Raw genomic sequence first — 26,008 nt, forward strand, 5'->3', positions numbered from 1 at the left:
CCCAAGGTCAAGAGGCACCAGGAAGGTAGCTTCCCTTGAATCATCTGGAAAGGTCCCTGCTGAAAAAGGACAGAGAGTAGGCGCGGAGCTAGTATGAATATCAAGGGAACACAAGAAGCCCTGGGGTGGGCAGAGAGTGAAAAAGGTCAGCCAGAGAATTCAAGATCCACACTGATGCAGAGTTCCAGCAGATGATCTGGGCACCACCACAACTGGTAGTCAGGAGTGAATGACAGACAGCTCGGATGAGGCAAAAACCCTTACTCCTTCTCTAATGTCTGCTCCCTGCTTGGCAGCTGGAGCAAACAAAATGGCACGAGTGACCAAGGAGAGGGCCCAAACAGAGCCCCCACCCCACCTGCGAGTCGTCCAGGTGTTCACTCAGCTGGGGAGGACAAACGGTGTGAATCAGAGGGACTGATATTTTGCTTTGGACAGCAATGGCCTTTTAATAACAGTCCTAATACTGCAACAAGTCAGAAAGCTATGGGCTGTACCAGGTAGGAACTGGTCTTCCAGGAGGGATGTTGTCACAGGCAGGCATGGCTGAAGGCAATGGTAGGAGAACTACAGCTGCTTCCTGACTGTAACCTACTGAGTTCTGGCTGTTGCATAAATCAAGGCAAGAAAGATATCCGCACAAGAAGGCAGAAGAGGTATCTGTGAATGAAGGATAAGCGTCCCAGGAGGAGATAAAGGGAAGTCCTTGGTGAACTTGGATTTATGGTGACTGAAAGGGTGGGGGGTGGCAACAAGCCAGAGAAACAACCACAAAGACACATCCAGGCACCCCGCCGAGCCCCTTCAACCACTTCCTCTCTCAGATCTGAAGTCCATGCTCCGCTTGCCTCCCATCCAACACCTGTGCTCTCCCTGCCAGGAAGCCTGCCTTGGAGTCTAGGATACACTGTGACAAATCCTTCATCCAGATACCTCCACGGCTGCAAAAGCCCTGGAGAAAAGAAACTAAGAAAACACATACTCGGGAGGCCAAGGTGACTTGCCCAAGGCTACACAGATGGGACTAGAATAAAAACGCCCCAATTTCTGGACAACTCTATCACCATAACACACTGGCTCTCCTACACAGACACAGTAAAGGTACTAACAAAATGCTAGGTTTGAACTAGCATTCAAATCCCCAAAGCAAGGACTTTAGAAATGAAAGCCACGACTGTAGCACATGGATTTGGTGTGTCATTATGAAGAGGACTACTAGCTTCTCTCTAAGGGGCAGGTCACGAAATAAACGCTGTTAGGAAAACTGTGCTAATCTGTAGGTCAGACATGGGCAGGTCTGGTCCACCCAGTTCTGGAGTGCACCAGCTTCCTGGATTCCCCTGGCTTCATCACATTGCCTTGAAGGGTACAAGAAACTCCCACTTCAAGATCTGTCTTGATGCGCTGACCTTCTGGGAGGAAAAGCTGGAACTGAACCACCAATTCAGGATGGGCCTGAAGCTTCTGAAGGTTTAATACCTGAGAACTAAAGAGCTCGCGATGAAATGACAAAGAGTGCAGGGGCTCAGAAAGACCACATGTGGGAGGGTGAAGGCAGGCACCCACCTTGTCAGCCAGACTAACCCCATCAACCCTGATGGGGTGACACCTGTTGACAAAAGCATCCAAGCAGCTGGAATACTGCTGAAGGGAAGGCTACACCCAGGTGTGCTCACTAGGCCCACGGTTTCCTTAGATCTTCCTCTGCATAAATCACTAAATAGGACTCTCATCCCATGCAAAATTCCTTATGACTCCCTTTACATGTCCTTCTAGGCTTTGGGTTTTTTTTTTGTTGCTGTTGTTTTTTTATTTCTCAACGATTTCAGTTTTCATTTGTGTGCAGCACAGACACATCCTTTCATTTACTGCCAGCCTTTAAACAGTCAGCACTGTGCAGGGAGCTGGAGCAGCATGTTGGTTAAGGGCTCAGAGGCAGAAGGGCAGTTCTAGCCACTGACACACGCTCTCTGTGTTGTTTAATTTCATTTGGCAATGGAATGATTACATCTTTTTTAAGGTAGTTACATCTATTGAGTGGATGATGGAACACACAAACTATTTAAATCTACTTTTCTTCTCTTTTGTCTAGCTAGTAAATCAAATATGCATAAATTAAATATGCATAAGCTGCTTCAGTCAAATGCTAATAAATAGACCCGTGTTTTCCACTGTCAAGGTGTCTTTGTTTTTTTTAACACCTAAATGCTAAAATATATTGATATGCTGGTATACATTTTTAGTATACATGTTATTCGATCAACAAAATAAATTCAACCTTGGTTAAAACAAGGTCTGCTGCACTGAAATTATTAGCTATTGAAGCATAAAATTTCTCTACAAGAACATGTCTTTTACCACACTAATGAAAGAAGTTGTTGATGTGGGAGGAGTGGGAGTATAGGGAATGGGGTATATGGTAACCTCTTATATTTTTTAATGTAACATTTTGTGTGACTATGTATCTTTTAAAAAAAAAAGATAATTAAAAAAGCAAAAAATAAAAATAAAAATAAAAACAGAGGATAAGGTTAGGTTAGATTTAATATAATCCATTATAAGAAAGAGATAGTATGGCAATAAACATTTATAAAGGCAAATAATAATTCTAATATAACAGAAATTAGTTACACCAAATTCTAATTTTTATATTCCAGCTCTAATTACTGGACATAACAAACTCTAAAAATGAAATTTAAAAAAATGAACATGCCTTTGATTTTATGAAGAATCCAGAAGGAATAAAATTTGATTATTAAAATGTACTATTTTAGGTTTTCCTTACCAACACTGTCTTCCCCCCAAAAAAGGTGTAGAGAAATGACTGTTTTGGGTTTTATTGGTAGCATATTTATCTCCCTAATTATAGTTCACTCAGATAAAGGTAAAAATGTATATTATTTTATAAATTAACATCTATTAATCATAGTAAGCAGAAGTACTAGGTGTGAGAAGAAGCTGACCTAGGAAGAAAACTTACTGGAAGTAATTTACAAAATGCAAATTTTTAAAATCAGAAAAGCCATCAAAACACAGGTTGTATGAGGAAAATAATAATAGGAGCTGGGGGGTGGGGGGGAGAGGGAAAAAAACATGAAAAAGCCCCATATTATCAGGTAATAAAATATAAGGCCTATACATTCATTTAAACACATTCCATTAAAGACTAGACCAGAGATTGGCAAACTTTTTCTATATAAAGGGGGAGAAGGTAGATATTTTCAGTTTTGTAGGTCATAAGATCTGTTGTTAAAGGAAAGAGTCATAGGCTGTTTGTAAAAAGATGGGCATGGCTGAGTTCCAATAAAACTTGATTTAGGAAAGAGGCAGTACGCTAGATTTGGTCTGAAGGCTATGGATTACTGACCCCTGGTCTAGAGAAACAAAATAAATAATAAAAGGACAATTAGAACAGGGTATGTCAATGCACATGGATGGATTCTTATTTCATTCCTTAATGCATGAGACCCAAGAACAAAATGTAAAATTAAAAATGTTCCTTTCCTACCAAAGTCTCTAAGAGTAAAGGTAAGTGGTTCAATGAGCTAAAATGTTCCTAATGGATTTCCCCTATCCCCACTAAAAATAGGAATGATATCCCACTTATATTAAAACATTAAAATCCTTCTCTCTCAAAAAAAAAAAGTTTTAATACCCAGAAATGAACAAACAAGAGTCAAATTCTTACTCCAATCTTACTCCAAGAATGTGTAAAGAAAACATGTCACAGTTGATTATCGGAATAAAATTTGGGCCAGTAAGTTCAAAGAAGCATCACTTCATTTCAGTAGAGGTTAGTTATTTATAAAACCCCCAAGGAATGTATGAATTATTTATAAGATGGGAAAAATGTCTAAAAGATACTTATTGTAATGCAAAAACAGGTGAACAATACACATGAAGAGAGCACATTTGTGTAAAAAAAGGAAAAGACACACACTCTCTCAACATTCTCACTTGTATACACAAAGACAATTTTTTGGAAGGAAACTCAGTTCTTACCTCTGAGAAGTAGGACTCAGAGTTTTGCAGTGTTAATGTTTTACTTTACATTATACTGCATTTCTACGTTTAAAAATTATAAGTATGCACTGTTTTTAGTATTAAAGAATTTTATGTTGAGGATGCAGTTAAAAGGTTTATCACCTTCATTATTATGAGTCAATTTGAATACTGATATTTTTCACAAAAGAACATTTACTCAAAGAACTCCTACCACCCATAAAGATCATTATATAACATAAGAATGTCTGAACACATGGTTTTCATGGGTAAAAATTCACAGTTGTACAATACCTCTGCTCCACCCATCCACTTAGGCTCATCAGGAAACTCAGCACACAAAACATCCTCTGACTGATCAGTCCCCAAGACATGGTAGCAGAGCTTTTGGTGGAGATTGGTGGATGTCTCTGTGCCTGAAGGAGTTAAAAATGTATTTTGAAATGCAGCTGGCAAGTAAAAAAAAAAATCTATTCCACCCATAGTATACAATGCTAGAAACATGTAAAAAACTAGATAGCAGGTCTCACCCTAGAAATAACTCACACATACCTGCTCATTTTGAAGGAAGAACTTTTTCATTAAATTTTTAATTGAGAAAAAAAAGGCCAAGTTTTCAGGACAAAGAAGGAAAAATGAGATAACAACATAATGCAAAAAGCTTTACAACACCTAGCGATCTTCCCAGGGTGTGGGAGTTTGAGACTATATGTACCCCAGAAAATCATGTTCTTGAAACTGGCCCATTTCCGTGAGTGTGAACCCTTTGCAGGTGGAATTATTTGATTAGATTACTTCATAAGCCATGACCCAGGGTAAATCTTAATCCTCTTACTGGAATCCTTTATAAACAGATGAATACAGAGAGGGATGGAGAGAGAGAGAGAGAGAAACCCCCAGAGACTGAGAGAGAGGGTCCCAGAGGCCAGAGGCTGGAATTCAGGGGAACACAGAAGCATGGAGAGAGGACCCCAGAAGTTGGAAAAGGAAGCCATGGAAACCAGGAAACTGAATGTGATGAGACCCAGAGAAGAAGGGAGACTGATGTGGCTATCTTCCAGTCCTTAGAACTATAAAGTTGCAACTTAATAAATCCCCATAGTAAAAGCCAACCCATTTTTGATATATTGTTTTGGTAGCCTTTAGCAAACTAAACCTCTGGGTTTTCTAGAAACATTGCTAAGAAGCCTACTGTCAGAATAGTTTAGCTTTATTCACAGGGTCCTCCATTATAAAGCCTGAGTGGCCACGGGGTCCCTTCAAGAAGAGTGCTGGGAGATACTGGCTTCCTTAATTCAACCACAATTACCAATCACTACTACTTTTACCACTGAAAGCTGGTGGTAAATAATAACATATGTTTTTCATAAGTTAATAGCATTGTTTTCTAATAAGAACTGACCCATTATATACTTTTTATCTCCCAGAACTTGCAAACAGCCAACATTTTCTAACTCTGGTGCACCTTTAACACAGACAGCTATTTAAGTGTATAGAACACAGATGTCTTTCTTTAGCTGACATCTTTGAATGGAAATCCTACCATTAGCTCCTTGTCCCGGTTTGAGTCTTTGGGGGCCCCAGAAAATTATGTTCTTAAACTAAGCGATTTCTGTGCATGTAAACTTATTTATGTGGGACTTTTTGGTTAGATTCAGTTAAGAGTTCTTTACAGGAGTCCTACATAAATGGAGAAGGAGAAGAAGAGCTGTCATTTTATCCTGCCACGTGAGAGAGGACTCCAGGATCACCTGCAGCCACTGAAAGACAGAGAAATGCCAAGAGCCTGAGAGAAAGGCTGGAGGTGGAAATCAGCAGAGCAGCTAAAGCTGAAGTTGAAACAACCATACCAGGAGGAGAGGTAAGAGATGAGCCATATGCCTGATCTACTACACCTGAGCTCAGGGAGAAAGTGAGCTTGGAGGAGAAGGCAGAGACCGACTGCCATTTTGCCTTGCCATGTGGAAGGAGTCCAGGATGGCCAGCAGTTGACTTTTGGTGAGACAGCGTCTCTGAGATGCCTTGATCTGCATATTTTCACAGTCTCAGAACTGTAAGTTTCTACCCTAATAGATTCCCATTATAAAAGCCAACCCATTTCTGGTATTTTGCATTGGCAGCCATTGGCAAACTAAAATTCTCCTTTTGTATTTCATTGGTGTGTTAAGGAAAAGACATTTCAGTAGTCTAATTGAAAGGCAGAAAATAATACAGGTAAAAGAGTCAAAAGCATTATAGCCTTATCCCCAACTCAAACAGACAGGGAGAGCGGGGCAGAAAAGAACAGACATCTAAAGATGATAAAGATACAGCAAGTCATTCTAAGGAGAGAGCACATGCAGTAAAAGCACTGGAGGAGCTTTGCTTCTTGCCAGGCCCAGGCCCAGGCCCAACGGCAGGTTACCAAGATTCTCTTCTGCACCCTGGTTCCCAATCTCTAACCCAGGGACAGTAAAAACCCACCTGTGAAGACTGAACACAAATGATATGTACATTCTATATACCATGTGGGAAAATGGGGAGGCATAAGGAAGATGCTGAGGTGACTGCCTGTAACACAGGAAGGAAACAAGCCATGGGAGGATATGGCATGAAGGTGGAGGGTGGAGGGTTCCACTTGAAGACAAAAAGAACTTCATGCAGTTGAAAGAGAAGAACAAAGATGCATCCAGGAAGGAGCAAGGAGAAGAGCAACAAGATAATGGCAACCAATAGATGACCTGTAACTTCTGATCCAGGGAAGAGATGCAATGAGTGCAGTAGGAAAGAAGGATCATTTACTATCATAAAAGAGGTCGGTTTTACTAAAAAATCCATCTTTCCCATAATTACCTTGAGAGAGATAATACATGGAGCACCAATTGCAGTAATGGCCCCTATTTTTCAGTGTCTATTCCCCCAGCTCTTGAATTGGGCTGGCCTTGTGACCTGCTTTGACTAACAAAATGTAATGAAGAGATGTTGTGCCGGTAACAAACCTGGGCCTCAAATGTTGTGCCAGATGCACACATTTGCACAGATGCAGAGATGCTGTACCAGCAAAGAGCCTAGGCCCTTTCAGCTTTCTTGGAACTCTGCTGACCTGCCATGTGAACAAGCCCAAGCTAGCTTGCTTAAAGAGAGAGACCACATGGACCAGGCCTGAGAAGGCTGAGTTGCCCCAAATGAGCCCCCAGACATGTGAGAGAGCCAAGCCAAAAGCAGCCAACTGACCTGCAGCTGATCGCAAATGTGATAAGAGCACAGCTAAGTCCAGAGGAATTGTCCGGCCAACCCATAGGCTCATAAGCAAAAGAAAATGGTTATTATTTTAAGTCACTAAATTTTGGGATGACTTGTTACACAGCAAAGCTAACTGATACCACACTTTTTTAGGAAACCTAGTTCCAGATCATACCTTTATGCAGAATTTAGCTTCTCTCTCTAGTCATATAAAGTCATGCCGCCTTTTGTGAAAGAAGTGCTTCCTCTTAAGTCTTAACTTACCATCACTTTTTCCATCTTGTTGGGGGTATGAGTTGTAGAACATTCCCTTCCCATCATGAGTCCAAGCCATACAGCTGAACTTGACTCTTTCAAGCACATCTGGAAGTTCTTTGGCACCATCAACTTTCATGAACTTGATCGTCACCCAGTCTGAGCCACTGGCACTCAGACCATAAGCAAAATATTCACCATCTTCACTGAATGCATAGCCTATGGGATATAGGAGAAACTGTCAAAACACAACGTGGAGACACAACTCTTAGCCTTGACTTCTGCCCTCTGTGCTGACTGACAAAGCTGTCACACATGGAGGCAGAGCGTGGCAACAAAAGAAGCAGGAGGGAGGAATCCTGGAAGCTCAGCCCATGTTTTAAAGGTACTAGAACCATGGACAAATCTCCTCTTTTCTCTAGGCCTCAGTTTCTTCATCTGTAAAATGTAGTAATAGATTATATGACCACCAAGATACTTTCATTTTCAAATTTCTATGACTCAACAGGCAGTTCAGTTAAAAGCAGAGCTCATCTGGGACTTTTGACATATTTTATTTAAACCCTAAAGGGAAGAAAGGGCAAGAAGGAAATGGCTTTTAGAGTAATGACTAAATTATGACACATACCAAGCAAATGAAATAAATTATAGTCATTAGGTCATTTCTTGAATGGATTCCAAACTATTTGAAACACCTCTTTGCAACCTCATTTTTGGAGCATTATTGGCACTCGAGGATTAATATTCACTGACCACTGCAGGCCCAAGGTAAAGCATGAGAGCCTATAATCAAAGTTCATAGGGTGTACATAGACCCAAGAAAAAGAAAGAAAAACAGTATGTCTATAAACTGTCACATCACATGGCAGAGAGAATGTTTTAATCACTATGCAAAATTTCTGGACACATAGTTGCAGGCTGTATTTTGGCTTTTATAATTAAGAAGTATGTAGAGCATTTGGCACCACACCTCCCATTAGAGCTATGACACCAGGACTTCCTCTTGAAAGACGCTGAAGTTTAGGGGAAGCTGAAAATTATCCTAAGAAACTTTATTATTTTCAGAGAATTTCTACTCTTTTACATGAATGTCTATTAATGGGAAAATAGATGAAACCTGCATAAAACCTACGTATCAGTCACTTGTAATTTTTACAATGTATGCTAGCTGATATGCATATACATGTAGATGTCTGGAAGGTGACAGGAAGAAGAAAGAGACTCATTTTTGTTTTTATTTTTCCTTTAAAACATTGTTTTTAATGTCACAAATTGTAAACCACCTAAATAGGCATTGATAGGAAAGTGGTTACATATATTGTAATATGGCAATACATGGATATTATACAGTTTTTAACTCTATATAGAACCGTGGTGTTTGGATTATTCATATATAATTAGAATAACTTCAGAAAAATGTGAAATGAAGCATTTTGATCTGAAATATTTGTTTTAAAAAAATCACACACCATCAAAAGAAGCTGAATGTTTATCCATATTGTAATTTCCCTATACCATTCTCAGAAAACTCAAGTAGTGTATGAGGCCAGGTCCCATATCTAACTTATCTGTATATCCATCAGGCCTTACACAAGGTAAGCATTCACTGGAATAACTATCAGGATGAGAGATGAGACCATGTTAGGGAGTCCTTCTGAGAGGGTTGCAAAATAGATCTCTATTATAAACTAAATGCACTGCTACAACAGGATATGTTATTGCACAGAACCAGTATATTAAACTCATTTAAAACTCTGGGCTCAGACTCAAGGAAGAAAACTCTTATCAAGCTGACTAGGATGTGACTTCTAATACTTATTGGTGAATAGAGGATCACCCTGTACATATCTGCACAGCTTATGGGAGAGAGGGAGAAGCCTGCAGATAGATGTGATTGAACAGGGCTCTCTAATGCCTAGCTAATCAATCAGAGAGACCTCAGTGTTCCAATTCTTCAATTCTGGAGCACCACACCTATGGCTGTGCTGACTCTACAAAACAGAAATGCTACAGGGAAAAATGTTGACCCAGCTTCACTAAGAACATTCAGGAGGTTATCAAGAGAATTCTCAGAGTATACAATTATTAAACCATAGAAATGAATAATAACCTACCGCCTTAACCTAGAATTGCTTGTGCATATGGCCCAAGCCTGGAGTAGCCTTCTCTATGGCCTGCAGAGGAGCTTATTTTGGAGACAGATTATTTAGGAAATGTATAGCAACTGCAGGCAAAACTTAGTCAACTTTTAAATCTGAAATCTCAGGAGACAAGGTACCCAGTTACGCAAGTTCTACAGGATTGTTTCTGTACTTTGTACTTTCACTTTTATCATACTGACAAATAACTAGGTTTTAAAAATGATCACTTCTTCCCCCAATCACAGATAGGTCTCTCAGATGTTAGAGGAAATGCTGATGCTACTTCAAGATCCCAGAAGCCTTAGAAGCTAATTTGGATCCAGTGTGAATTATTCCCCAGTTCTGCTTCATGCCATCTGAGTGGAAGAGGGATGTGACTCTTCATGCGTTCTAAATATACTGTGCAAAAATTAGCTTTCCTGATATTGCGTGTGCATCTGCTCTACAATATGGCCCACACCCTGCCTGCCATTTCCGAGGTTTCAGAGGTGGGGTCACTCTGTGGGTGCAGGCCTCGGGACACCGCGTGGGTGTGTAACACTCACCCCGGAGTGCCACCGTTCCATCGTCGGAGAGCATGTTGGGGTCAAGGAATACTCTGGCCTCACCCTCTAAGGAATCCTGTACATACAACACTCGTTGGTTCTGCAAACCTGTATTGTAAAAATAAAAATACCTGGGGGACAGAGACAGTCTTTATTTAGCAGCGGACTTTTTTAATTTGCGGAGTAAAACTAAACATATATAAGCAGAAAGAAAAAACAGTCATCCCAAGGTCCAAGTGCAGCCCGGCCACGACAGACACAGGCGCTGCTGGGTGGACAGTCAGGCAGGTCCTGCCGTCTGTCTGTTCTCAGGGCATGAGGGTTTGCTATGGGATTTGTCTTCTGTCTCTCAATACTTTATTGTAATTATGCACATCAGCTTGAGATAAAGACAAATACAGATAGTTTCATTTGCTACAATTAAAACTGGTATTCACATAAAGCACTAACTTTTTCTTTTAAATGAAGAAAGCAAATTTTCTAGCACGAAATTGCCAGGCTGCTAGGACAAGGGGTCAAGAAACTTTCTCGACAAAGGGCCAGATTGCAAATACTTTAGCCTTTAAGGCCAAAAGCTCTCTGTTGCAACTCCTCAATTCTGCTACTGTAGCGTAAGAGCAGTCATGGACAATATGTAAATGACAGGTGTGGCTGCGTTCCAATAAAAACAGGCAGAGACAACAAAAATGACAGTCTTTTCAAATAGAAAATCTGATGTTAAAAATTAAAGTCTATGCAAACAAGCTCAAGTTTTTCACTAAAAATTGTATTTGAAAAGTTAAACAAGAAGCAGGCAGTGAGCAGAGTTTGGCCCATGGACTATATTTTGCTCACTCCTGTTAGGGAGTCTGAAATTCTAAGGTAAATGTGTGATATGGTTCCAAAGAGATTTTGTAAAAGGAAGAAAAGGGGAAAAAAATGTTTAAGTGGACATTCAAGTGAGAGGAACAGAAGTCACTATGCTCCATTCTTGGATAGAGAATATATGCGTACTGGAACGTTTTCAAGTAGTTTAAGCCAAAGATGATGGGTTTTAGAAGCAAACAAATCTCCACTGCTGTCTATGAATTGTCCTCTCTTGGCAATTACTAGCCATAAGACAATGATATCTTAAAGATCCAGATTTCTTTTTCATACACACACATATATATATAAAAACAGTAGAGGATGTATCATTCTACTATACTTCTCAACACATATTTTAAGAATTTAGATAATAGCCAATAGACCAAAAATACTGTCATATTTAAGTAAAGAAATGAGTTAATTTTATAATGAATCAATTTTATAAACCAAGTTACCTAGAGTTTGTGTAATTTAAGAAAGCATTCCATTAAAAAAGTAAAAAAACAAATATATGAAAGTAGATACACATACCGCTTTCCTTTCTTGAAGTGGCAACTATACTTAGGATAGTCGTACAGTTCAGTCATTCTCTCCTTGTATAAACCTCGAATAGGACACTGCTCAAGAAATGGCACGGTGATCTTGTTCTGGGCCTCCACAAAAGCCTGTGGAGAAAATTACAAAGGACAGAGAGAGTCAATAATAAGATTTTCCACATGAAATGTTATTAATATGCATCAGGGAAAGCATATTTCCCTCCAAATAAACAATAACCAACGTTTACATGGCACTGACTATGGACTGAGCAAGTATTAACTCATTTAAAACTCCATAATAGTCTTATGAGAAAGTTCCTTTATTAGTCTAACTTTGAAGATGGGGAAACTGAGGCAAAGAGTCTTTAAAAATCTGCCCTTCATACAGGTTCCCAAATCGCTGCTTTTACAAACCACTCTACTGATGCTATGATCACCTACTGTCAAAAATCAATGTATTCACAGTGCCAAGGTTCCAGGCTTCTTATCCAGCAGCTGGCGATCCCCAAAGATATCAGGGTTAAAGAAATAAAGTTAGAAATACCTATGCCCTATTTTAACATTTTGTTTTATTTTTTTAATCTATTGAAGTACATCACTCATACCTAAGCATACCTAAACAATAAGTGTATAGTAATAGTTGTGAACTTATAAAACAAACGTCTATAACATCATACAGGACTCTCATTCCTACTCCACCCCCCAACACCTTGCATTGCTGTTAAACATTTTTAACTAATGATTAAAGAGCATCCTCAAAATATTACTACTAACCAAAGTATTTCTCCCCCAACCCTAATCTGTAACAAATGTTCCACCATGGTGTGGTGTGTTGATAGAGGGGTATTGTTTGGGAATTCTGCATATATGCATGATAGTTTTGTAAGTTTACAACTTCCATCATAAAAATATATTTAAAAAACAATAGGGCAGGTTGGTGGAAAAATACACCAAAGGTGAGATATGTACTATAGTTAGTAGTAAGATTTTGATGATATTCTTTCATAATTTGGAATAAATGTCTCACGACAATACAAGGTATTAGTGGAGGGGGGATGTATGGGACCCCTGTATGATGTTATGCATGTTTGCTTTGTAAGTTCACAACTTCTACTATACACTTATTGTTCATATATGCTCACGTATAAATGATACAAAAATAAAAATAAAAATAATATCAATTTTATTTTTGACTTATCTTTCTAGGACTAGGCAGGGGAAGGGCCGGTTTTTAACGAGAGATCAGTTGTATCCAAACACAACCTGTTTATAACAAAGGGGTTAGGAAAACTTGGCCTCACAGTAATTCACATCTGGCTACTAGTAAGAAATGAGTAAGTGTATCAGCTCTAAATTTAATTGAAGATTTAATCAGATATGTACAAACAGGTGACTCCTCATGGAACATGGCAGGATATTAAGAGCAGAACATATTTTGAAGGGCAGATAAAGATGCATTACTATCAGAGTCTACTTCTTGGAGGTATCACCAAGGTCTAGGGCCCACACAGCTAAAAAACGGTCTTAAATGGGCACGCCGTCATTCGCTGGGGCCGCCTACACACAAACCCCCAACCTGCTCTGCAGAACTATGCTTTTATGCTGAGGAGGAAGCTGTTCTACAACTCACTAATGCGTATAACATACTTGAAAACAAGCAAGCAAGAGCATAAAATACGAATACAGTGACGAACAGCATTTTTTTTGGCAAGAGACCTATTTAAGAAAATAAAACTGGTATGGACCACATTTCTTACTTCATTTAAACAGAAAATAAAGTTTATTGAGTCCCACAGCATAGGGGTTGGCTAACATCATCCTCGTCTGTTTTCCTAAGGTCCTCAAGCTAAAATGGATGTTATATTTTTAAAGCATGGGAATAAAATACCAACACAGACCTGTGTGGTTTGCAAAACCTCAAGAATTTTTATATGATCCTTTTCAAAAAAAGTCTGCTGACTCCACCTTACTAAAAAAGTGTCAACGAGGAAATTGGCTTTTGCTTCTTAAATACAAAATGGACACATGTCCAGAAGCCACCCAGAGGTAGCATTTTGGAGATCATGGACTGTGTTCAAGAGCATGACCTTGTTTCAGGGCTGCAAATAACACCACACCCACTTTCCAAATATGCAATGAGTTAGCAATAACACTGAGCTTGGAATTACTTTATTTCGGTCATTACAACCTTGACTGAGGGTTGACTCCATGCCTGCTGTTGTCTGCGGAGACAATTAGATCCACCTGAGGGAGCAGGGTGGGGGCAACCTAGGCTCGCCTATGACTTCCTCCAGCTTGGGCTAAGTAGGTGAGGCAGGTCAGGTGGCCGAAGCATCAACACCGATTTAGTAAGAACCTGCTATATGTTAGACCCTGATCATGGCAATGAGGCTAGAGGGGTGAGAAGGTCAAGGCAAAAATCCCTGCTCCCATGAAGCTAACATCCTACATGGGGAGACAAAAATCAAAATGAGTAGACAGGCCAGAGGACTGCGGGGAGAGCTTAGTGCTAAGGACATGCACAAGGTCACTGGCTGGAGCAGTGGTGCCACTCCCAGGAGCCGGCTGCTGCTGGTCCCCAAACTACTGATGAAACAAGTATGAAAACTGAGAGTCAGTGTTTACTACCTTTATGGCAATTTGACATTGCCATGGCATTTTGTTTCCAATCCATACTGAGGGATTTTAAAATGGAATTTTAAAACTGGTCATTTACCATGGATCCTGGAAAGCACTGGGATAGAGGGCACTCCCTCTAAGTAGTAAGGTCAGAGAAGGGCCCTTCTGAGGTTTTCAGCTGAAGCCTGACAGCAGAGGAGGAGCAGGAAAAAGATCAGGGAGCAGCATTCCAGGCAGAAGCTCGGCAGGTATGAGGAGGAGTAAGGAGGTCAGTGTGGCTGGAAAGAAGCACTACCACCTGAGGTTGGAGAATCAGGCAGGAACACCTGGTAGCCAGGTGGGAGGCTTGACTCTTTATTCTAACTGCAGATAAGCTATGATTGGATACTGAGACAAAGATATTATCTGACTGACCTTTCAAAAAGATTACTCTTGCTTTAGGTAGAGTGGACAGGAGGAGAGCAAAACTGGAAGAAAGGAGGCCGGTGGTCCAGCAAGAGATGAGGCTGTGATGGTTGAAGTAGGGATGTGGGAAACAGACAAGGCTTTAATCACAAGACAGAAAACTGTAGGCAGAGTGCAGAACCTTGGGCTGACTTAAACATTAAAAAGATACTTGAAAATACAGTCTCTGTTCAGTCAGATTTCACAGTATTTCAGAAATTTTATGTTTGATCATTACTAAAGTCCAATTATAAAAATGGTTGCAGAAATTGGGGATTTTAAAATTGGAGCTATGTTTTGGGCCTTTAAGTATGTTCCATTACATATCTACTATTTTTGTCTCTCAAGAATTGATAAATTCATATTATCTTTAATTAAAAAAAAGGAGATGGAGTCGAGGCATATTTTGGAGAAAGAACTGATCAAAAAGGCTCACTGAGTAAGTAAATGTGAAGGATGAGGTAAAAGGAAGAATAAGGGAAGATTCCTAGGTTTTTGCTTGCACAACAGGATAATTGTTGAGGCCATTTATCATGTGGGAAATAGACGGAGGTGAACAAATTTGTATGAGGGTGGGGTGGGGAGGAAGAAAGGAAGAATTCCATTTTGAACTTAAGATGGACAAGCAGTTGGATACAGGAAACTAGAAAGGTCAGGGTTACAATCTGGTGATCATCATCATTAGACATATTAAGCCATGAGGCTGGATGAAATTCGCCCATGGGAAGAGACTGTTGATAAAGAGAAGGGAGCACAAGCTGAAGCCCACCAAGCACTCTAGGGTAGTCCCCCATGATTCCTGCCTTCTGCATTCACACCCTTGTATCATCCCCTCTCCCTGAGTGTGGACGTGTGTCTTGCTTCTAACCAACAGAATGGGTTAGTAGTGCTGCGTTCACTACAGGGACTCTAGCTGGCTTTGAAAAGTAAGAGGCCATATTGAGAGGCCTCAGCATGAAGGGTTTGGCCTGTCCTCCCCTTTCCATTGGGTGATACTTCTGAGGGGTTGGCCACTTTGAAGACTTAATTTCCATTATCCTTCTAATTGCATTAGCATAAAGACTTCAGAGGCCTTATCCTGGCTCTAGGAGGCTGATGGTGGGCCCAACAGCCACAGGCTGCTCAATAGATTGCTCAGTTCACTCTCTTTATGAGGGTAGAACTGTATCATCTGATCGTTTTTTTAATTTTGCTAGGTTCCTATTAGATTTCACATGGTGCAATCACAACTACCACGGTGGAATCCATTGCACACTAAAGTAGACACCCTGGCGTTCCTCATTTGAAATGTTCATAAAACCTTTATACCAGGCATAATCATGCCACTAAATAATTCTAGGATTATTACATCCAATTCTGTAACCTCCCACCTCATAAATGTTAGTCAATTACTTTAAACAGAGCAATATTGAAAAACCAAGTCAAATATCTGGATACAAAACCAACAGTCCTGAAATTCCCAAAAATCTCAAGTTCTTTCATAATACACATCTTGATAACCTGAGAAAATTATTTTCATGAAAGTGGGTAGTAAATTTTCTATAGAGAGTCTTTACTGAATTTAGGGTTCTATAGAATACCAATAATTTTTCTGGTATTTTACCCCAGAAAATACTTTCTTGGTCGTTTATGGATTTACTGGCTCTGGCTTTTTGATCAAAAAATTAGAAGAGTTTTGAGAAAGGGAGAAGACAGGTAAAGATAAATAAAAAAACACCGAACAACTGGAGGAGTTATATTATGATGAAAAAGCAGGGAGGGGAGAATGCAAATTCTCTTTCTTTTCCAAGAAGTTTCAGCATCTAGTGACATCCACACAGGGTAACTAACTTGACTGAAACATGAAAGTCTATTAATGATACATGAAACTTAGCATCAAGAGAGGATCAACAGTCTATACTTCAATCTTAACACATTTTTTCCCTAGCTGTTCAATGGATACTAAGGAATCGTACTCATATCCCTATTTGTGTGTACAATCAGGTGGAACCTTCTAGAAGCCCAGCCAGACACCTGCCAACCCTTGCATGGGTAAATCAACTTGGGCCCTCGCTGGGACTAGTAGCTGTTAATCAAGGGGGAAAGAACAGAAAGTCTCATTTTACCTTATATCCATGCCTCTAATCTAGCCATTACCAGAGAGACTGTACAAAGCTGAAATTTTAACCCCATTTGGCACAGTTCTCTTATGCCCTACTGGCTAGAAACCTGGTGGGGAGAAGGGTGATTTGCATCTCAAGTCCAAACCTAACCAAAAAGCCAACCATGTAGAAATCTCTCTCATTCTCTCTCATAACTCTTGTATCAATATGGGAATCCAAATGAGAACAAGAATGTTTAGGAAATAAGCAAAATAGGACAATTACCCACTAAAATTCATGGGATGAGACAAAAACTGTTGGAGTTAACATCTGTTTCTTCTTGGTACCTTTGGGAAGTGCCACCGATAGAGTGTGTGTATGGGGTGGGCATGTGACCGTAGCTGGAAACAGGACACCCCCCAGACCCCACCTCCCCACAGATCCAGGGCCCAGGGAAGGACGAGGCCCATGGCTGGTCTAAGGACTTGTTAGCATGACTCTCACACATCAGGGTAACTGGCCTGTTCCAGTTCTGCAGGAATGAATTCAGGAGTGTACCTGGAACAGGCTATGTCAGCTTGGGAGGCTGAGGATTGGCGCCTGGAAGTGCTATGTACTGAAGGACAGCAATCACACTGACCAGTGAGGCACATCTGGTCCAAGTGAGGGGCTCTGTATCGAAGTAAAAAGGCTAGGCCTGGAAAGTGACAGTTATGCTTCAGAAAGTTTGGGGCCACCCTCTCTCTTGATGAGTTTTTATCCTCTACAACCATGCGTTGCCAGCAAGGATTCTGGGAGTAGCCTGCATTTCGATCGGTCATAGGTAATATTACTGACAATCCCACCTATACTCTATGTTCCCTTCTAACATCCTTAATATAAGTAAACCCTGTTGATTCCCATAAGCAATATCTTTCCACTGATTCTTTTTAAACATTTTAAAAATTATTTTTAAATCTTTATTTTTATAATTTTTAATTTATCACCCCCTCCCCCAGATGGCTCTCTTTGTCTGTCTGCTCATTATTTGCTCCTTCTCCAGGAGGCACCAAGAACCAAACCTGGGACCTCCCACACAGGAGGCAAGTGCCCAGTGACCTGAGCCACACCCACTCCCCAAGGGCTGAGGCATCTGCTGGCTTTTGGCATCTGCTAGTTTAGGCATCTGCTCATAGCAGCCGGGAGCAGCCTGCGGGCGTCTAGCTCTTGTTGTAGTGGGTATGGGCGTTTAGCTCTCATTGCCGCATCTTCTTTAGGAGGCACCAGACCTGAACCTGGGACGTCCTGGGTAGTAAGTAGGTGGATGCCCAACTGGTTGAGTCACATCTGCTTCCCCATTGATTCTTATCTATGGGCAATTGTCAACAAAGTAGATGTGAACCCAAGTAGGGCAATCAGAATACTTCTTCTAGGGCAGAGATGACATTGGGAGGTGGAGGTTATCTGACATTTGAGATTTGGGGCTGTAAAGTCCCAACGACAACAGCCCCATCTTTCCCTACCACATGGGAGAAGCTGCTGGAAAACAAAATGAACTGAGAAGAGCAGATGAAAAGAGACAGGTTGCCCAGAATACCATGAGCACACCTGAATTTAGCTGTGCGTTAAGGACTTTAATCAGGTGACAACCAACTCATTTTTTCAAAGGAGCTAGTTTGAGTTGGGTTTCAGGAATCACCAATCAAGAGTTTTGACTACTTCTTCAGTTTACTGATCAAAAAGGTAAGATTGGTTGAACACCATCAGGAGATGCTGAGTAGGAGCTTGCCCAAGGGCTGGCTGGGGAAGCCTGAAGAAGGTATCTTCCCTGCAAATGCTTTATTGCTGAATGACAAGAATTGAAATTAAACAACACATTCAAAACAAAAGATTTTTAAATTGTTTAAAAAAGAAATGACCTAGAAAAAATTTAAAGTATAACATAAATCCTAGAAGTGCTTCTTTAAAATATAAGTAAACAAAAAATGAGGCACATTCAACCAAAGCTATGGCTAAACAAATCAAGATTTTATTATAGATAATCAAAATTAGAAATCATTAGAAAATATACATACCCACAGACAGGGAGAGTAAAGTCATTATAAGAGCATATTACATATAACCCATGCCAATAAATTTTAAAATCCAAAAAGAAAGAAACAAGATCTGAACAGAACTATAACCATGAAAGAGAACAGGGGGAAAGAATCCAAGAATTATTAATAACTGCAAAAAAAGCAATGGCCCCTGAAAGCTCTAAAGACGAGGTCTTTCAAACACTAAAGAAATAGTAATTTTCATGCCATTTAAACTGTTCATTAATAAGGGCAATGGCTAGCATTTATTAAGCACATACTGTGTCTACCACTTTGCCGAATGGTTCAGAAACAATGCCACTTAATTTTTCCTACAACCATGCAAGATGAATTTCTCCAAATTACAAATCAGAAAACTGAAGTTTAGCAAGGTTAAAATGCATAATCAATGTCACACATCTAGAAAAATTGGGGAGCTAAGATTCAAACCTGACTAATTTGAAAGGCATTCATTTAACTGACTATATACTATTGCCTTCCCATGAATAAAGAGGTTCCAAGATCTTTATGGGGTCCCAGTAGTTGCTGGAGGTGGTTAGATATAAGAAGAGATCAAAAGAAGGGACACAGTAGGTGCCTGAAAGTCTAGCTCAGTGACAATCCATGCCTGAGCCGAGGAAGAGTCAGCAGGGATGGAAAACAAGGAGAAAGGCTTGACAGATTTCACAGAGGTGGAACTGGAGTTCCAGGGAATCATGTATTTGATTACATAAAGAACTGGATTAAATGGTCTAAACACCACACAGGATTATACAGAAGAGTCCCAGAAGTCTTTATTATGATGGATGCCTGGATTTCCCCCAATGAGGAAAACTAGAACCAGAAATACTATCCCTCTAATTTACAAAGGTGTTATAAAAAAAAACACTGAGGCGACTCTGTGTTATTTCTAGAACCTGAGAAGATGGCAGAGCAGGCATCCAAGTCAGTGCTGTTTGTATGTCTGAGTGACGTTTGTCTATTACCCATTGCAGAAGCAGTTTTCAGAAACCTTGTAACTAATCAAAATATTTCAGTTAAGTGGAGGATAGATAGTCCTGTAATATCCACATAAAAGATAGGAAACCCTCCTGATTATCGAGGGCAAAACTGCATGAAGAAGCATGGTATTCCTATGAGTCACGTTGCCCAGCAGGTTACCCTAGAAGACTCTGTCACATTTGATTAAATACTGTGTATGGATAAAAACAATCTGAAAGATTTTAATAACAAAGGTAATCGAGTCAAAAACTGCGAAGCTAAAAGTGAACTACTTGGGAGCTATGATCCACAAAACGACTTATTACTGAAGACCCCTATTATGGGAATGACTCCGACTTGGAGGCAGTGTACCAGCAGTGGATTAGGTGCTGTAAAGCAGTTTTGGAGAAGCCACAGTAAAACCATTCTTTGATGAAAGCCAACATGATTAACATCTTTACAGTGATGTTCTAGATTTTTCACTCCGTCTGTTAAAGTAGTGTTTCATAGTTCAAGGCCACAACTGTTTTTTTTTTTTCCAATTGACTACTATTTCTCATCTTAAATAATTTGATGGAAATCAGTGTTGTGTTTGGCAGAAGAATAAAAATCTTTCATTCAGACAGGATGGGATAAATATTTTTAAACCAATTGGACCTCTTATCTTGCCCCATTAACAAAAATAATGGAAAAAACAAATAGAACCACAAAATATAATGTTTTGTGTGTCTTGTAATAGTAATATCTTTCCAGGGTTTAGCCTTAAGGTACTAATCCAGTGACAGCTAGCATTCTAATATGCTTAGTTATGATCTTAATAATGAAATAAAACATCACTATAAAGCTCAAGTCAATGTCTGAGCCCACTGAAACTTTTAATTATCTACCTCTTCAGTAAGTTGATATGGTTAACCTGATGGACAAATGTCCTCTATTACCTGTATTGCCTCTCTTTACCCAGGGCATTTTACTGAATTACATACTCCTAGTCATAAGAGTTCACAATTTTGGTTGGAAAAATTCTAATTTAAACACACCTACACTGCACATTTGTATGTTAAAAGGATAGGAAAGACAATTATTTATGGAATTAATCTTTAGTATCTTTGATTATTAATTTTCATGTTTATCTAGTCTATTTCATAAGGAAGTCACCTTTTTTGCTCCCACTTGGATCATTTTGCCTCTGAAAATTTAATTATATCCAGAAAGGATACTGAAAGCTGTTTTATCTTTTGCTCACTGACAAATGGATTTATTTTTATATGCACATATAACCCAAATGTCAAGTATTGACTTAGATGGAAAAAAATAGGTAGATTGTGTTGAAGTCTTTAAATATTGTTAGGTATTTTACCACTGTTTCATTTATGGGAAAATCTAAATAATTTGTGTACTCTGAGATAATTGGCATCTCATTCATTTGGAATACATCAAAATAAACTGGGGTGTATAAAAATACAACTCTGAAATCTGGTGTCTACTCACGTTTTTATTGACAAACAGATGAAGCATTAAAAATCAATGTCTTTTCCCTTTCAAAAACAAAAAAACAAAAACACAAACAAAAACACAACAATAAAAAACCAACACTGAGGCATCTATCAGAGCTTTAACTCCCTGAAAGTAGGCCCTACATAATTGAAAGCTGTTATCATCATTCTCTAATCACACCTAATCATTCTGTACAGAAGTTTTCTCAAACCTGCCAGTTCTTAAATATCTCCTGGGGTGCTTGGGAAATAAAGATTTCTACTGAAATCAGGTGTTCCACAAGTGGAGCCTGAGAAACTGTATTTTTAACAAGTGCCCTGGGTGGTTTTTATGACTGTGAACTTTCTCTCCGGTCAAGGCAGAATGGGGTGGTGAATGGATTTTAGGCACCAAAGTATAAAAAAAGCAAGGGGTGTGGGGAAAGGTTTGGAGAATTCAGAGTTATCTTAGTTCTTCAGTTGTTAGTTCTTTAACAATTGTTTTCCCAAACACACCATATCTGATGCCAGCATTTCTCAAAGAAAAACTGGAGATGACTGAAACCAAAGCTGAGTAACTGTTGACAAGGAAAAGCTCAATGTTAAGTGTAGACAACTACTTAAGCATTTCATCAGTGGATTAGAGTCTGCTTTTGTAAAATGGAGCTTTCCTGATAGTAAACAGATGGAGTTAAGTCCTAGCCTCTGTACAAGATGTGGCTCAGCCTCCTCCTGGGCCCCCACCTCAAGCAGCTCAAAGGTTAAGTGGCTTGCACCTCTCCAATCTCAGGTCCTTCCTTGATAATCTGTAGGCAGGAACCACATCTGTCTTGTTTATGATAATGTATTCCTTCACTTAACCTAGTACTTGCCACAGTGGGCACACAAGCAAACTTAGGACAGGCAGGGAATGGAAGAGAAGGGGGAGTGGGGGAACATATCTGGAGAAAGAAGAGAGACTACAATTATGGTCGGACCATGGCATTTGGGCAGACAGCACCCATCCTCTCTCCCATGTCCTCCCTTCTTAGTGGGATGGTAACTCCAGGCGGCTGTCTGGCCATGAGAGGAGCTAGATACAGTCGCTGGGGCTTTAACCAAATTTCCCATCACTGCCAAGAGGTGAACACACATCAAGAGGCTGGCCAATCAAGACTCCCTTTTCCTGGGACTCTGTCTCTTGTACAAGTGACAGATGGTTAAATAATCGGAAACCAAAGAGGCCATCAGCAGTGCTGGGTGAAAAGTGGAAACTGCCACAAAAACCTAGACCTACTGGGTTCCTGATGGCTCCCAGCCTGGCCCTCTGGTCCATCCCAAGAGCTGCCTGCATATCCTTGTCATAAATTCACTATTTGCTTACCTTTGCCAGAATCAATTTCTGTTGCTTGGATCAAAAACTCCAACTGTTACAGAAAGCAAGAGAAAAGAGGTATAAAAGAAAAGGAAAAACGCTGGTCCTTAAGGAAAAGGTGTGGTCTGGTTCCTGCAACTTCCTCCTACTTTGTGAGGTTTATCCCATCCAGAGACCAAAAGGAAGGCAATCCCTGAAGACCTACTTTAATTATGGATTTATGAGATGCATGTTCCCTAACTATAATAAGGCTAAACATTTCCACAGGGGGAGTGAGACAATGAAGACCTTAGAAGTCTTAAGAAAATGAGTCAATATGTGGTAATATATTTAGTTGTAGCATTTCCCACTTCCCCTGGAGAAGAGATAGCCTACAGTAGTAATTCTCAGTTCGAGTCCTTACACGAAACATTAATGAGTGGGTGGAAGGGCATTTCATAGGGCGGCTTTACCAGTGAGGTTCACGAGCCACTAATTAAAAGGGACTCTACCAAATGGCTTCAAGGTAATGTTTGGCCTAGTTTAATCATTGCACTTGAGAACAATGAAACCACTTAAAAGCCACAGCTCCACTGAAATTCCATGTTCAGAATGCAAGTACCTTTTTCTGGAAAAAAAAAAAACACACAGAAATAAAACCTAGAATTCAAAGAAGAAATTTTACTTAGTATGTGATGAAAATTTATAAAAAAGAGTGCCTTTAAAGTTCAGGCTTCTTTAAGGGACTAGAATTGGAACACCTGTATCCCAATGCATTTAAGCATCAGTACCCAAACTGTACCATCTTTGGATGGAGCTTTGTCACGCACGTGGAATGAATTTTTACATGCATTTTCTCACTTGGATGTAACTACAACCTTGGAGCTAGAAGAGGTGAGCAGGAATTTATTCATTTTATAAATGAAGACATTGAGGCCCAGGTTAAGTACAAGAAAATGGAAGGCCAAGGATGACAATTTGTATCTTCTAACTTCTAGCCTCATTTAGCAAATATTCCATTCCTCCATGCTGTTTCCCAATGGAAGTCATATCAGAAGTGCCTGCAAACTCACACAATGAAGAAAATACCCACAAAGATGTCCCCAGTTTATCCCAAAGTTTTCAGATCAAATTTAAAAAAAGCCTTTTATACCATCGATTCATTCATGTTTCTCAGCTCCAAAAGTAAAGCTGGCCATTATAAACAAACTCCAAGGACCTGAGGGTCAATGCAGGGCTGAGAGGGAAGGGTAGCCCCTGCCACTGTACACCAAAGTCTCCCTCTGCTCCTGTGGTCCATTTCCTAATGAAGAATATATGCTGATTTTTGAAAGTCTCTGGATTTGGCAACTGAACACTGCTGATATCAAAGAACACAGTTTATACTGATGGGAGATGTTTTCGGGTGTGGTGACACAGAAAAGAGGAGGTTTCAGCTACGTTGAGGGCCATGCAGAGCGTCTTACAAATAGGCAAAAGGAAAGAGGGAGGTGGGCCAGGATAAAGTAAGAGCTAAGGCAGGGTATCTTCAAAGGGGCAAGGAGACTTACTGAAAGGTCGTGAAGAGCTAAGGCACATGTGGGGATTTGGGGTTCGCGTGACTGCCATAGGAAACTGGGACATGTACTAGAGGGAAATTTAGGAAGCAGTGATTAGGAAGTCATGTGCACAGATTAATGTTGCCAGGTGGGGGGTATGACAGGTGGGGCAGTTTTGGGCAGAGCCCTGTTATTAATAGGCTGAAGACTGAAACCACAATGTCGAAATGTTGGGTTTGGCCAGACTGCTGCAAACGTCCTTCTAAAATCTGCAAAGGATTAGCTGAAAATGCTTATTGAAAGGAGAGTGTGGATAAATGGCTATGAAGACCTGCCTGTTTTGTTGCCTAGTTTGCACAGTTCTTTCTAATGACTGCAAACCTCCCCGGATGCTGTAAAACTTCCAGGGCTACCCTGATGCTCCATTTATACCAGTGAGATTTCCCTATGGTCCTTATCACACTTAACAGATAACCTGAGTTGCTTTTAACCCAGAGCTTTTCCTTTATCTTTTATTACTATTATTCTTTTTAGTTTGTATTTTCATGTAGATTGTCCCAGAATAGTTTCTACAAAGGCATTTTTTGAAATTGTCATCATTTGAAGCTCTGTGATCCTTCTCTCACTATTCTACCAGAAGCACTTTTTCCTGCTAGTGAGCCATCTTTGTAACTCATTTTAATAGATGCATAATATTTCATCAAGCAGACTCACCATATTTTGCTTAATTGCTTCCCTTTTGTTGGAAAGGGAGATTATTTCCAATATTCACTATTACAACTAATGCCCCATGCTGGCTCTTTTCTATGTCTCCATGTTTCCAACAGTGACATTATTCTCCCAGGAGGCTTAACTAAAATCTCTTCTGCATTCTCAGGCATTTGCTATTTGTTTTTCTACCAAATGGGCTCCTTTTTCATTACTGATGGGATATACGGATGCTACTGATTTTTAATTTATTCAGTACCTTGTACTCATTAATTTTAAAATATCAGTTGGTTCCCTCAGGTATTCTAGAAACATAATCAACCCACAATTAATGATACCTTTATTTTCTTTCTACCAAATTTTGACTCAAATTTTATAAGCCTGGTCAAAACTTTGCAAATGATATAAAAATACTATTTTAAGAGAACATTCTAGCCTAGCGTTTAAGTTGTTTTGAGTAGATGCCAACTTGTTAAGACATTATTCCCACTTTTAGATTTGGATTTTTCCCCATGCCTTTTTAATATTGACTAGGATAATTATACAGCTGTATTTAATCTATTAATATTAAAATGTTCTGGAATTCCTGTGATAAAGTCTTTTTTTCCTGCTACTATCTATATTTTTTATATCTATATTCACAAGCAAGGTTGGTCCATATCTTTATTGTCCAATCCCGTAGTTACCAGTCACATATAGACTACTAAGTAACTGAAATGTGGCTGGCCTGAATTTGCATGTGCCAGAAACATAAACTATAAACTAGATTTCAAAAACTTAGTTTAAGTAAAAGAATATGAAATATCTTAATATTTTATGTGATTACATCTAGAAAGGGCAGTATTCTAAATATACTGGGTTTTAAAATATATTACTACAATTAATTTCACTTGTTTCCTTTTACTTTTTAATGCAACTGGAAAATTTTAATTTAATTTATATATGTGGCTCACATTATCTGTCTATTAGACAGACAGTCCAATAGCATCTTGTTTTCATATCAAGGCCGACTGATAGTATTTTAGATCTTAGTATCAAAGAGCTACAAATAGTCCTTACTTTTTGACTGTCAATGAATTGATAATATAAAAAGCAAATTTTCTTTGTTCTTGGAGGCTCCTATAGCTGTGGTATAATTAATATACCTTTGCATATATGCTTATAAACATTTGTGCAGCTTTTCATCTCATTAGAAAAACACACCTACCTTTTCATTCTGAGACCAAAATTT

General features: G+C 39.5%; 1 protein-coding gene across 1 annotated transcript in view; it reads right to left on the minus strand.

The window, feature by feature from the left end:
- The window catches only part of PREP (prolyl endopeptidase), a 109,811-nt gene that overhangs the window by 75,231 nt on the left and 8,572 nt on the right, over nucleotides 1–26,008 (minus strand). Inside the window, exons 3-6 of the mRNA XM_004478734.3 lie at nucleotides 11,543–11,676; nucleotides 10,166–10,296; nucleotides 7,489–7,698; nucleotides 4,297–4,418 (exon numbers count right to left, since the gene is read on the minus strand). Coding sequence (XP_004478791.1) covers nucleotides 4,297–4,418; nucleotides 7,489–7,698; nucleotides 10,166–10,296; nucleotides 11,543–11,676 — 597 coding nt within the window. The remainder of the gene's footprint in view (nucleotides 1–4,296; nucleotides 4,419–7,488; nucleotides 7,699–10,165; nucleotides 10,297–11,542; nucleotides 11,677–26,008) is intronic.

The sequence above is a fragment of the Dasypus novemcinctus genome, chromosome 11 (genome assembly GCF_030445035.2).
Source record: "Dasypus novemcinctus isolate mDasNov1 chromosome 11, mDasNov1.1.hap2, whole genome shotgun sequence".
Lineage (NCBI taxonomy): Eukaryota > Metazoa > Chordata > Mammalia > Cingulata > Dasypodidae > Dasypus > Dasypus novemcinctus.